Below are 13,061 nucleotides of genomic sequence, written 5' to 3'. Positions count from 1 at the left end.
CATTTGAAAAAAAAATTGAAAAAAAAAAAAAAAAGAAACATTTTAAGGGTCTATTTGTCAACGCCAAGCATCCACTGTTCGCGTGGACCTGTTCGCACCAATCCAATCCAAACAATCTCTCGAAGCAAAGATTCGACTTAAAGTCAACACTATCGGGTGCTCTCACTGCTGGATTTATCAAGCCTGGTAGCTTCGATCTACAGCATGTATCTACTCCTGTGCCGGCCACAAGGGTTACGATGCACAATATCATAGTGATTTGCAATCACAGATGGTCGTCGTTGCAGACGTGGTTGACGTGGACGTTACTTCTGTTTCCACCTCTTTTTCTCCTTGTTTCCTTTGTTGATTCTACTCTTTGCTTCACTTTGCTTATTTTCTTTTTCTGTTACAGCGATAACTCACATGGTTTGTACATTTCACTTGTCATGACTTTTCTCAGGTCATGATGCTACCAATCTTAACGAACCATACGTCGCTCAATATCGCAGTTTTCACAGTCCTCTCTGTCCTGAGGATTTATCAGTGAAACCATCAATCAATCAATCACAATAGCTTTAGTTTGCTTCAATTCAAATATTCTTACTCATCTCACTTGATGTTTGTGTATTTTTATCTCAGCCCTCGTGATACTTGTGATGGCTTTGCTCATTTGTCTGTGAAAATGCAGATCTGATAATCACAAATGCACTTATATATAGCAGAATGATGGTAAAATGATGTGATTTATGTCACTGTTTTCATTGGTTTCTGTCTTTGGATATCCTAACGCCAGGGTACTTATATCGCGAAACATGGTTTTTACATGTTGCCTCTTGCGTCTCTCAACACTTTTGAATGATATATGGCATTTAAAAAAAAATAGAAATGAAATGAAAGAGAGAGAATATGGCAGGGGAAAAAAGAGGGAAAGAAAAGGAACAGACACAAATCACCACCGTTTCGGCGCAGAAAGGGACGTTCTCGAAAAGACTGCACTAATCTGGCTGTCCCTCTCTCGAGCACGCTGCTTGGCTTGAATACCCGACCTGTCCGTCACGGGCGTGGCGTCGATGATACGATCAAATTCATCATCTTCGTCATCCTGGTCTTCCTCGTCGTCTGTACTGGAATAATTACCCTCGTTGTCCGAATCAGGTTGGAAATTCGTAGCTTCCGCGCCGGGACCGCGAGGAATATGCGTTGAGCGTCCCTTGGAATAGTCGACAACGTAGGGACCACCGGTGGACTCGTCGCCTACGAGGACACGTCCTTTGCTATCGTTAGAAGACTGTGGGGCTTTGTCGTGTTTTGCGCCGACGCCTGTCCCGCTGTAGTCATTTGGTTGCTTTTGGGCAGATGATGATGGCGCGTTGGTATTCGATTGGGACGCTGAGCCTGATCCACCGCCAAATGCCTTTGAATTGAGGACTTTTTGTCGAAGGGCAGCCATTTCTGCCTCGTCGTCTTCGTCTTCTTCGTCGTCGGTGGGTGGAAGGTCGAGAGTGCGCGTTTGTTTTGGCCCTTCATTGTCCTCGTCGTCTTCAGAACCGGATCCGGATCCGGACTCGTCGTCATCGTCATCTGCAATGACTCGGCGATTGGTGTTTCCCGTCTTCCAGATATCGTCGTCTTGTGCTTCTTCGCGGTTCTCGGCGTATTCGCGCTCAATCTTGTCCAGCCAGACTTCCTCTGCCTTCTTGACGTCCTCTTCTGTCTCGCATGCGGCATAGCGCTTCAGTAATGACCCGTTGATCTCGAGAAAGGCTTCACCGTATGAGAAATGCGATAGGATAGACTCTGCCCAGTCTGGGTGCCCGCAGATGTAGTAACATGCGGCGAGCGCTTCGACGCAGTTGAGTCGCCATGGGCGTCCGTAATTGACGGTGTTTGCGGCAACGAGGTAGGGCAGGAGACGTTCGCATTTGCCTCCAATGCGGTTGAACGGCACTTCTTTGAGTCGAGCCCAGGAGCATTCTACCACGGCCGCACCATACGCTTCGAGAATTTCCTTATCTGCTGGGGAGACGATTTTCTTGGCGTTAGGTCTGGGGAAGAGAATATATGTTAGCATTGAATGGATCTGGAAGAGAAGCGCAATAACGTACGAGACGACAACGCCTGCGTATTTTTGTCCCACGTGCAAATCTCGCATTAAACCCAGACGCATTAACCGTTTGCCAGAACATCGTTTTGGGTCGCAGTGTCCGAGATCCCAGCAGGCTGCTTTGTAAGGAGGTCTCCCATCGGAGGAAGAACCATCGCCGCCTTCGCGGGGAGGGCCTCGTCGAGGACCGCTCGAGAACTTTTTGCCCCGCGATGAGAAATTGTCTTTCTTGTGGCGGACCATTCTAAGTTGTGAGGAGCAGATGAGTCAATTTCGATAATTGTTTTCCTTTGGTATAGATTTAAATTTTAATGAATTTGACTTGATGGAGTGGTTCCTCTAGAATTTGGGAGTTGAGATAATATGGAGAATTGTTTTTGGTACACGGAGTATCGGCGGTTGATAGAGTTGATAATCGATGAAAGCGGAGCGACTTTTGGGGGGTTTAGATCATCAACATCATCGCCAAGCAGGCAGGCACTCCACCGACCCTTTTCCCCCACTTCAACTCCTCCGACACCAAACAACACACTCGCCATAGTCAATACAAGCTTCAATAGTATATACTATTGAATCTGGAGCTTCGTCTCCTTTTCTTCCATCTGTTGACCCTCTCAAACCACCACCGTGGAGGCCACATCGGCGCGAATGGCCGCCAGGGACCGCCTCGGCGGTCTCGGCGACCCTTCTCCCTCTGTCTTGCAGCGCTTCATTCGTACGTTATTATGCTTCTTTTCTTACGGAATCCGACTCTTCTGAATATGTTCTAATCAAAGCCGTCTAGAGAATGCCTGCGATCCTCAGAACTATGAGCCGAACCTGGCCCTGGACCTTGAGATTGCCGACCTTATTAATTCCAAGAAGGGCAATGCGTAAGCTTCTGTGCCCACGGCCGTTTGATCTCTCATACGGAATCGTTGACCCATATTTCCCAGTCCTCGAGAAGCTGCTGTAGCAATTGTTCATTTCATCAATCACCGCAACCCCAATGTGTCATTGCTTGCGCTGACGGTGCGTGCATCAACGTGACATTTCCCCGTCTAGAGAGCTTCTGCGCATTTACTAAATGTACTGTACCACCGACAGCTTCTCGATATCTGCGTCAAAAACTGCGGCTACCCGTTCCACCTTCAGATCAGCACAAAAGAGTTTCTCAATGAGCTCGTCCGTCGCTTCCCGGAGCGCCCACCCATGCGCCCTACCAAGGTCCAGCTGCGGATTCTGGAGGCCATTGAGGAATGGCGTCAGACAATATGTCAGACCTCACGCTACAAGGAGGATCTCGGCTTCATCAGGGACATGCATCGGTTGTTGAGCTACAAGGGGTACATGTTCCCAGAAGTACGAAAGGAAGATGCTGCAGTGCTCAATCCTAGCGATGTATGTGCTTACCGAACGAACTATACGGTCGTGATATGGACTATGCTGATATAATCTGTCACGATAGAATCTTCGGTCTGCCGAGGAGATGGAAGAGGAAGAACGAGCAGCTCAGTCCGCCAAGCTCCAGGAGTTGATCAGAAGAGGCACACCTGCGGACCTCCAGGAGGCTAACAAGCTCATGAAAGTCATGGCAGGATATGATACACGGAATAAGACTGATTATCGGGCAAAAGCTGCGGAAGAAGTGGGCAAGATTCAGGAAAAAGCAAGGCTGCTGGAAGATATGCTGCAGCAGTATCGAGAGGGTGATGCTATCCGGGAAGGCGATGTCTTTGAGGTATTTTTTGTGGCGTCACTTTGATTCTTTTATCCATTGACAAGGTTTAACTTATCGTTCGTTGCAGGAGCTTTCGACTGCGCTCTCAAGCGCACAACCCAAGATTCAAAAGATGTGCGAAGAGGAATCAGACGACACAGAAGCCGTGGCCAAGCTCTTGGAGATTAACGACAGCATACACAGAACCATTGAGCGCTACAAGCTGATCAAAAAGGGCGATCTCTCTGGCGCTTCCAAGATACCCAAAGGAACATTGGGAACCACGACTGGAGTCAGCAAAAACGCAGAAAACGAGCTCTCTTTGATCGATCTCGGAGGGCCCGAGCCTGCTCCCGCTCCCGCTCCCGCTCCTGCTCCCGTACCTTTCGCCTCTACATCTGGCAGTTCTGCTCCTGTATCGACAGATGCTCCCAAAGCCGGGGGTCTTGAGGATGACTTGCTTGGTCTCTCCTTTCAGGACAGCAGCTATGGTCAAGGAGGTGGCATCTCTCTTGGCCTGGGTGGAGCCCCAAGTAAGTGTTGTCTAATCACATCTCATTTGATTAAAATCTTTATTAACGTTTTAAAGGTTCTACATTGCCCACATTTGCATCCCCCCAGCAAACTCCTCTTCAAGCTTTGACACCAACCCTTTCTCCACCGCCCCCACCACCGCCGCAAGCAACAAAACCCAACTATGATGCATTTGCAGCGTTATCTAGCCTAGGATCGAGCTCGCAAACCGCCACCCCTCCGCCTGCTCTGTCCCAGCAGCCACCCGCACCTCAGCCGCGAGCTGCTGCTGACCCATTCGCAAGCCTCACCTCCTCTTCTCAGCGACAGGACTCGCCCTTCCAGTTCCAACAGCACACATCTGCTACACCTTCAGGGTTCGGGTTTGGCCAGCCTGCCGCTCCGGCGCCTGTACAGCCCACCTCGGCAGCCGCTGATGACGAATGGACCTTCTCGTCAGCTCTGCCCGATCAGCCTGAAACGAAGGAGGTCCTGGTGCTCAACTCGGGCCTTCAAGTTGTGCTAGCCGTTTCTCGACCAGCTGGACAAAATCCAACGTTGGAAATTCTTGCTAGGTTCTCCAACAATTCTGCTCAGGCACTTTCCGATCTCACTTTCCAAGTTGCTGTCACAAGGGTGAGTGTGCATCGATATCTTCTGTCCAGCTACTTGGCTTTTCGAGTTAATGCTAATCTTTGACAATAGGGCTACTCGCTCAAGCTGGAACCCCAGTCCGGACGGTCAATGCAGCCACATCAGCGCAACGGGATTACTCAATCCATCCATCTGAATGGTGTAGAACGGGGCAAGGGCAATACGGTCAAGCTACGGTGGAAAGCGTCGTATCGGGAAGGAATTGAGTTTCGCGAAGAGCAAGGAGAAATCCCATCGTTGGGTGTAGCCTGAGATACCCGTGCTAAACTACACTTTTTGCGGGCTTATTTTGCGTTAGAGAATTTCTCCTCATCTGCACCTGTTGCATATCATTCTTCATTAGTAGTTTTGTAGTTGAAGATGTAAATTAAGCATTTCCCCTTTTTCATGGCAGCACTAATTCCGCATTCGTAGCAGGGGTTTGTGCGCAAACTACGCCCCCACCGAATGATCATGGGTGGGTGTTTAATTAATCATTTCTGTTCGTAGGATGTCAACAGAACTTTCTAAAAATAAGAATCCTCTTGTCTTCACATATGAATTTCGCTTTCTCTTAACACTTCGTGGTTTCCTGACTCAGGTGAAGTGATGCGCTTCAATTTGTGAATATATCCACACTCTCGTACGAAGATAGAAAAATTGGGCGGTGTTCTTTTCAGCTTACATGGTGATGACAGGGGCGACCAAGGGCCCAGACATCTCCAACCCCATGGCTGACTGGGGATGTCTGCACAGACACCCATAGCCTCGATGCTAAACAAGGTTCTGGCTATGTGCCGCTAGAGTTGCAGCTGAGGTCTTAGCTTTTCTATCTTTTTTTTTTTGAACATATTGCTGACTATGAATCTACAATAGCTTGATCAAATACTGCGGAGTACTTTCATGAAAGCCCTATGATTTTGGGGGTAGCGCTGACTTGGACCGTGGTCCAGCGGCGTTTTAGCTGCCGCCTTCTTTTAAGGACGAGGTTGGACTTTTAGCTCTCGAGCTTCAGCTATACTTGTTCCGCCTTAGGCGCAGGAATCAGACAGCTATCTATGCTATCTTGACTAACGCTATAGCTTAGCATCATAAGTCCAACTCAGTATCTGTCCTGCGCACCTATTCATTTGCAAGGCTCGAACGATACGACAGATTAATGACAATTTTGCAATATTTCTGGGTGTCTTCGAGCGCAGTCCCCTCTGGTCTTTTTGTTCGAACATCAGTTTCAATTGCGATAATCAACGCGCTAATGTTGGATTTGACAGCTGCACAACTGGGTTCAATGCTGACAATAACTAATGACTGGTCGGCACGAGGGGGGCTGTCCCTGTCCAGGTGGGGAGCCTGACCCATCCCATGGCTGAAGCGACAGGGTCTCGCATTCCTTTTTCGGTCCCATGCTCTTGACTCTTTGATATCAAATGTTCCGCTGGTGGCTAACATGGCGTTTCTGATGTTGGCGTCCGCAGTCTCGGCGGACTTTCCGCTAAGTCTGCCCCTATGAAATCTGTTTGGTCGAGGAAGGCTTGGTTTCGCATGTCTCTACTGAACTAACTTCCCCATCTCAAGAGATGAATCGCTGATCTCAGACCGTCGATCAGCATGACCGAGGGGTCTGTCGCCCGCCACCCCCATGGGCAAATTATTGGCAACCTATTTGAGAGTCCGCTCGTCCACCCGACTCCTGATGATCTCATTATTCAGTATTCTTTGGTTCATGTGTTCTTATATTTTGATTTAACTCCTCTATCAGTATCCTGTCCTTAACTGATACCTCTATATTTTGATCCGTTAAGTGAAAATCGTGCTCTGCGCGTCGGCCTACAGATTTCCGCGCTTGATACACTTTCTTTCGAGATCACACGTCCTTCTCACTGTCTCTCCGATACAATATATTCTCTTTATCTTTGTTCAGCCTTAGCTATATCATTTGACACGCGCGTTTGAAATATCATTTCATATCGTTAGCCGCGATGGAGCCTATAAATTCAGACGTGGATCGTATGCGACAAAAGATGGAGGAGACTCCGCAAGAACGCCAAACCCGCAAAACGGGTGACTTTCCCAAGGTTGAGCACGAGCTTCCCGCGATGCCTTCCCGCATGCAGGCCCCATTTCTTGACTCTGCGAGCTCTTATCTGGGCTCTTACAACCCGTTTGCGCGGCCGGTCACCGCCGAGGATACGGTCTGGTTGTTGGACAACACTGCATATCGGCCCGTCAGTGCAATCAATCTGCGCCGCCAGCCATTTCAAGCAGAATTTATCGTCGCCTACTTTCGCCGAAACAGCGGCAAATGGTTCAGCAAGTTCGTCGCAGATGTTGCGGAGAAGGTGCGCCTGGGCGAGCCAGGCGAGGACGAAGCGGCCGTAGAAGCCCTTATTCGCAAACGTGTTCAGCCCATGTTCGATACCATCTTGCCGGCGCGCACCGTAAACATTCTGTTGCACAACGGCTCCGTTGCCAAGTTGGGACCGAGTGGACGTAATGGCGTCAGCAACAATAGCATCAGCCTAGGCGGCGATCCTCATCCTGACAATCGCGCAAAGCACATCGCTGTGATTGACGGCGAAGAAGCGCATCATGTGAGCATGACCACGCACTTTGCAGAGCCTGAAGGATGGGGCTTCATATCAGGTCGGTCTTTGAACTCATTACTTTTTATACGTTTAAAAATTTATCACTAATGGTTTTTCATAAATAGACATTGACGATAGCATCAAAGTCACACTGACTCCAAGCCCTATTGGCATTCTTCGTACTACATTTGCCCTCCCGCCTGAGCCTATTGCGGGTATGCCTGAGCTCTATTCCCACATCAACCAACTTTTGAACCCATCATGGTTCTATCTTTCCGCATCTCCCTACAACTTGTATCCTTTCCTGCACAGTTTCCGTCGGGAGTACTATCCCGATGGCACCATTATTCTGCGCGACGCATCATGGATGGACCTCGCAGGATTCCTCGCATCCCTCACTCAGGGAACGCAAGCGTATAAAGTCGACCGTATGGAGAAGATCCACTCTTGGCTGCCGAACCGGAAATTCATCTGTCTGGGTGATTCGACGCAGAGCGACCCCGAAGCGTACGCGGAAGTGTACCGGAAATATCCTCACTGGATCCGGGCTATTTTCATCCGCAAAGTGACTGACATTTTTGAAATGAACGAGACAGACAAGAATGAGGATAAGAGATTTGAAGAGGCTTTCAAGCATGTCCCTCGGGATGTGTGGCATGTGTTTACTGACCCGAGCGAGCTCTATGCCAGGGTCAATATTTTGACGAAGAAATGATACCAAGGCCAGCTGCACTCTTGCTCCATAACGGTTACTTCTTTGGCTGACGATGTGCATGTGATTAAGAGTTTTGGCGTTTCGGAACTGATTTGAATCTGGCTTGACTTTTGCTAAACTGATTTCGATACCTGACGAAATCGAGGGCGCCTTGGGATGATCTATTGTCTCTGCTACACTTAATTTGTTTGTATAGCGCTATGCATCAACATGCTTGGCTGTTCATTGTTAGGACCATTTATCATTAATGTTCTGCTTACACCGCCGTGCCTGTCTCGGGATGATATGCCAAGGATTGATAAATTTTCACGTGATGTTCATGCATGTTTCTGTATTATTTTTCACTGCCTACCAAACTTCCAGTATGTCTATTTGCAATCGTTGTGAGGCTTGCACGATCTGCTTCATATCTGGCTTCTATTGGCATATATTCTGTGCCGCGGCTCGACACTTTGGCCATGTAATTTGACTTCCTTTGCCCGCTTCTAGCCATTCATCAGACCAGCTCGTTACAAAATAATCGGGATTTGAGCATTTGATGGGTATATGATTCATTGATAAGGATGGTTGGCTTCGAGTCTCGTCATAATTGCAAAATCGTTTACACTTGATATGATATCTCTGAGTGAGTACTGAGTGTTGGTCCGTGCAGTGATGAGTAGAGTCTGACCGGTATATTCCATTCTGTCCGCAATTTATCCACTACAGGGTCCGATTCGCCGATTCCGATTCCTGCAATATTTCCCTAAGCTTTTTCCCTGAGCTGCAGATTGATTTACTATGTGTCGCTGAGCACACATTCATCTGTTCAACATTTACAGCTTCTCTCTCTTAGCTGGAAAATATATGGCTTGATTCAGTGGGCCTGGAATATACTCCGCCTTAGTCAATTGCCTGCTGGGGAGCAGTAAGCCGCGTTGTGGGTATTCATCATGAAAGCGCAAAGAGCGTTATGGCAGGTACGTTGGCATAGAATTCTCTCTCTGACCACGAACCCCTGGGCATTATTTCCAAGGCTGTGGTGAATTGGCATGCTTGTCAGAAGCGTGAAAAGGAATCTGATTCTTCCACTCGACGCACTCTTTTCTTTACTCAGAACTCAAGGGAAATTAAATAACGTATTCTCTAGAAATCTACCCGGCAGCACCTATGCGTATTCTGCGCGAATCGCATTTCAACTAATGGCTCTTCTGCTGCAAACGCGACTACCGCTACGCCTGGATATTTCGCGCGCTCGACTCCGTCTCAATGGCACAATCAGAGAAGACACTTGTCTGCGTCTTCGGCGGCCCGCCAACAGGACTCATCTGAACAGTCCGGAGGATGGGGAGGTATGGGAGGCTTTGGAAATAAGCAGTCGGGTGGATGGGGAAACTCGTTCAGCAGTGGTCTGTCTGCGGAAGAAGAGCGTGAGCGACAAGCTCTGCGAGAACGTATAGCCAAGCAGAATGAAGCATCGGAGCAGACACAATCCTCGGCACGTCCTCCACACCGCCCCGGGCAGCATCACGCATTCAGCGGCAAAGGTGCATACAGAAAAGGCGCGTCTCTTTCGCCAGAGGAGGAACAAGAACGAGAAGCGCTTCTAAACAAGAAACCTTACAATAAGCGTGGCGATCGTCAGTCGCGCGGCGACAAGTACCAGAGGGATCACTCCAAACAGGATAGCGATACGAATATTAAGGGTCAAAGAGGCCGTTTCCAGTCGGAGAAGAAGTCTCGTCCGATCAGAATCGGCGAAGATCGCGATCGGTCTTCAGCGGTTGGAGATGATGTTAGCTCCCATTGGAAGCACCTCAATCGGCGTTCTTCGGCAGCTACAGACAAAGGCCGCCCCTCTGGGGCTTTGGCTCTTGATCACTTGGAGCAGTTCGAGGTTCAGCGTCACCAAAGAGAAAAGGTAAGCCGACGTGGCAAGTTTGTGGGATTCACAAAGAAGAGCGAAGATGCTGGCCTTGCGACTGAAGGGATCGGGGGTGCTTCTTACATTGAGGAGCAGCCAGAAGTCGACGAGCCCCTAGCCAGAGGAAACGCCGTACGCGAAGGACTGCGTGGTTATGAGAGCAGGGAGGTTGAAGCTCGTCGGGAGCGGGAACGCCGACGCGCGGAAAAGTTTGCAAAAGACTCGAAGCCCAAGTCTTCAGCGGTCGAAGAGGAGAGCAACCGTCGCCGCGGTAAGGGCAAGTCGAAGAATCGCGAATTTATCGTTAATGAAGAGGACTGGCAGGATGAAGTCGGTGAAGAGGAAGAGTACGCTCCGAAAGGTGAACGCAAAAAGCAAAAGAAGAAGGAGAAGCAAGCCCATAAGGCGGCACAAAAAGCCGTAGCTGAACCCACACCGATTATGCTGCCGGAATATATTACTGTGGGCAACCTGGCACAGGCTTTTAGAGTTAGACTCGCCGAGTTTGTGTCGAAAATGCAAGAGCTTGGCTTCGAGGATACACAGCACGATCACATTCTCAATGCCGAAACTGCGGGTCTCATCGCCATGGAATACAACTATGAGCCTATTATCGACCGTGGAGAAGAAGAGGACCTGCAAGCCCGACCTCCGGCTGAGGACAAGTCTCTCCTCCCACAGCGCCCTCCTGTCGTGACAATCATGGGCCACGTCGATCATGGCAAAACAACCCTCCTGGACTGGCTGCGCAAGTCGTCCGTTGCGGCTTCTGAGCACGGCGGCATCACACAACACATTGGCGCATTTTCCGTCCCTATGCCGTCCGGTAAACTCATCACTTTCCTCGATACTCCCGGCCACGCTGCGTTCCTCAGCATGCGCCAACGTGGCGCCAACGTCACAGATATCGTCATTCTGGTTGTCGCTGCCGACGATAGCGTCAAGCCCCAGACTATTGAAGCCATCAAGCACGCCAAATCCGCCGGCGTGCCCATCATAGTCGCCATCAACAAGATTGACAAGGAAGACGCGCACATTGAGCGCGTCAAGCAAGATCTTGCCCGACACGGCGTGGAAGTTGAAGACTTTGGCGGCGACACACAAGTTGTGTGCGTCAGCGGCAAGACAGGCCAGGGCATGCCGGAGCTCGAAGAAGCCGCCATCACGCTCTCCGAAATCCTCGACATGCGAGCCGAAACCGACGGCCAAGTCGAAGGTTGGGTCCTCGAAGCCACGACCAAGAAGGCAGGCCGTGTTGCCACTGTTCTAGTTCGCCGCGGTACCTTGCATGCCGGAGATATTATCGTTGCCGGTCAAACCTGGGCCCGTGTTCGCTCGCTTCGCAATGAAGCGGGTGTGGAAGTCCAGGCCGCCGGACCAGGAACTCCTGTCGAAGTCGACGGATGGCGCGAGCAGCCCGTGGCTGGCGACGAGGTTCTTCAAGCACCCGACGAACAAAAGGCCAAAAGCGTAATCGACTTTCGTCTTGAGAAACAAGAACGCCTTAAGATGGCCGAAGACATGGAGGTGATCAACGACCAGCGCAAAGTCGAGCAAGAAAAGCGCGAGCGTGAGAAACTCCTCGCTTCCGGCGTGCAAGATGGTGATGCCGCGGCAGCGCTCGACGCCGCTGCGCGCTCGAGCAGTAGCGGTGGTATCAAAGAAGTCTTCTTCATCGTCAAAGGCGACGTCAGCGGCTCCGTCGAAGCAGTCATCAATTCCGTCGCCGCTCTGGGCAACCAAGAAGTCCGCGCACACATTCTCCGCTCCGCCGTTGGTCCTGTCAGCGAATTCGACATTGACCACGCCGCCGTCGCAAAGGGACATGTCGTTTCGTTCAATCTCCCCATTGACCCCCACATTTCGCGCAAGGCCGAAGCCGCCGGTGTCAAGATTCTCGATCACAATATCATTTACCGTCTCGTCGACGACATCACAAGCATCTTGTCTGAGCACCTTGCTCCCAGCGTCACGCAGCGTGTGCTCGGTGAAGCAGAGGTGGCGCAGGTCTTTGATATCAATGTCAAGAGCAGAATCACCAAGCCTTTTGCCGGATGTAAAGTCCGCAACGGAGTTGTCGCGCGAAACGCCAAGATTCGTGTTCTCAGGAACAAGGAAGTTATTTTTGATGGTATGTTATTCCCTTTACTTTACTTTACTTTACTTTACTTTACTTTACTTTTCGCAATTCATCTTACTTCTTGCCTCTTTATTGTCCCTTCCCATCTTCTTTCATGTTAATTTGATCCCGTTCAATATGTACGATACTAACGACCGTCAAACAGGATCACTAGCGTCTCTGAAAAACGTCAAAAAGGACGTCACCGAGATGCGCAAGGGCAGCGAATGCGGCATGGGATTCGAAAACTGGGACGACTTCCAAGTCGGCGATCTCGTCCAGGCCTACGAAGAGAAGATTGAAAAGCGGTACTTGTGAAGAAGCACCAATGCATCCCGCATTAAAGTTCATGATCAGTGTATATCCATTTCTTTTCTCCCCATTCTCTTATATAGCCGTTTGACATATCATGTAAATACGCATACATGTAAAAATGCATACCATTAATACTGGATATGCACTACTGGATGTATTATATTAGGCATTACTATTAGCTACCTACCTAATATTCAAGGCGTCGAGGGTGTACATTAGAAATATGGAATGAAAATCTCAAATCCGATTCTTTTTTGTTTTTGTTTTGTTTTTGTTTTTTGGCTGTTTTTGCTTTTTTTGTTTTTTTTTTTCCGCTACCTTACCAAATGCCCAGCTTGCTGGTCTGGCTTGCTTTGAACGTTCTAGTACGTACTGCTGCTGAAGAGAGTGCTATGTTCTTGTATTGTGTTTTTATTGATCCACCATGATACGAATCACAAACACACCATGTCAAATTAAAATCTATATTGTAGATTATCGCGGCTTTGATCCT

At 49.4% G+C, this 13,061-nt stretch overlaps 5 protein-coding genes across 5 annotated transcripts; 4 read left to right on the top strand and 1 right to left on the bottom strand.

Annotated features, from left to right (window-relative positions):
* Window positions 1-754: 754 nt before the first annotated feature.
* On the bottom strand, window positions 755-2,473 carry L228DRAFT_219183 (DUF367-domain-containing protein). The gene is made up of 2 exons (XM_018330206.1): window positions 2,088-2,473; window positions 755-2,027 (listed from the first exon to the last, which is right to left on the bottom strand). Exons 1-2 carry the CDS (start codon window positions 2,327-2,329, stop codon window positions 932-934), a joined length of 1,338 nt encoding a protein of 445 aa, XP_018190256.1. The 5' UTR covers window positions 2,330-2,473; the 3' UTR covers window positions 755-931.
* Window positions 2,474-2,594: 121 nt separating this feature from the next.
* L228DRAFT_281745 (VHS domain-containing protein) lies at window positions 2,595-5,447 on the top strand. Its single transcript, XM_018335911.1, has 8 exons — window positions 2,595-2,801; window positions 2,871-2,958; window positions 3,022-3,097; window positions 3,173-3,466; window positions 3,534-3,806; window positions 3,874-4,318; window positions 4,375-4,934; window positions 5,004-5,447. Exons 1-8 carry the CDS (start codon window positions 2,735-2,737, stop codon window positions 5,202-5,204), a joined length of 2,004 nt encoding a protein of 667 aa, XP_018190255.1. The 5' UTR covers window positions 2,595-2,734; the 3' UTR covers window positions 5,205-5,447.
* Window positions 5,448-6,952: 1,505 nt separating this feature from the next.
* L228DRAFT_237601 (hypothetical protein) lies at window positions 6,953-8,231 on the top strand (the record flags this gene model as incomplete). Its single annotated transcript, XM_018330950.1, has 2 exons — window positions 6,953-7,574; window positions 7,642-8,231. 2 exons carry the CDS (start codon window positions 6,953-6,955, stop codon window positions 8,229-8,231), a joined length of 1,212 nt encoding a protein of 403 aa, XP_018190254.1.
* A 124-nt stretch (window positions 8,232-8,355) lies between these two features.
* Window positions 8,356-8,797, top strand: L228DRAFT_102541 (hypothetical protein). Its single transcript, XM_018328869.1, has one exon. The coding sequence runs from the start codon at window positions 8,479-8,481 to the stop codon at window positions 8,698-8,700; it is 222 nt and encodes a 73-aa protein (XP_018190253.1). The 5' UTR covers window positions 8,356-8,478; the 3' UTR covers window positions 8,701-8,797.
* A 215-nt stretch (window positions 8,798-9,012) lies between these two features.
* L228DRAFT_228744 (initiation factor 2) lies at window positions 9,013-12,777 on the top strand. The gene is made up of 3 exons (XM_018330478.1): window positions 9,013-9,190; window positions 9,361-12,265; window positions 12,420-12,777. Exons 1-3 carry the CDS (start codon window positions 9,164-9,166, stop codon window positions 12,569-12,571), a joined length of 3,084 nt encoding a protein of 1,027 aa, XP_018190252.1. The 5' UTR covers window positions 9,013-9,163; the 3' UTR covers window positions 12,572-12,777.
* Window positions 12,778-13,061: the final 284 nt, after the last annotated feature.

The sequence above is a fragment of the Xylona heveae genome (assembly GCF_001619985.1).
Source record: "Xylona heveae TC161 unplaced genomic scaffold L228scaffold_3, whole genome shotgun sequence".
In the NCBI taxonomy this organism is placed as follows: Eukaryota; Fungi; Ascomycota; class Xylonomycetes; order Xylonales; family Xylonaceae; genus Xylona; species Xylona heveae.
The sequence above is the reverse complement of the archived record's forward strand: the minus strand, read 5'-3'. Positions and strand labels throughout refer to the sequence as shown.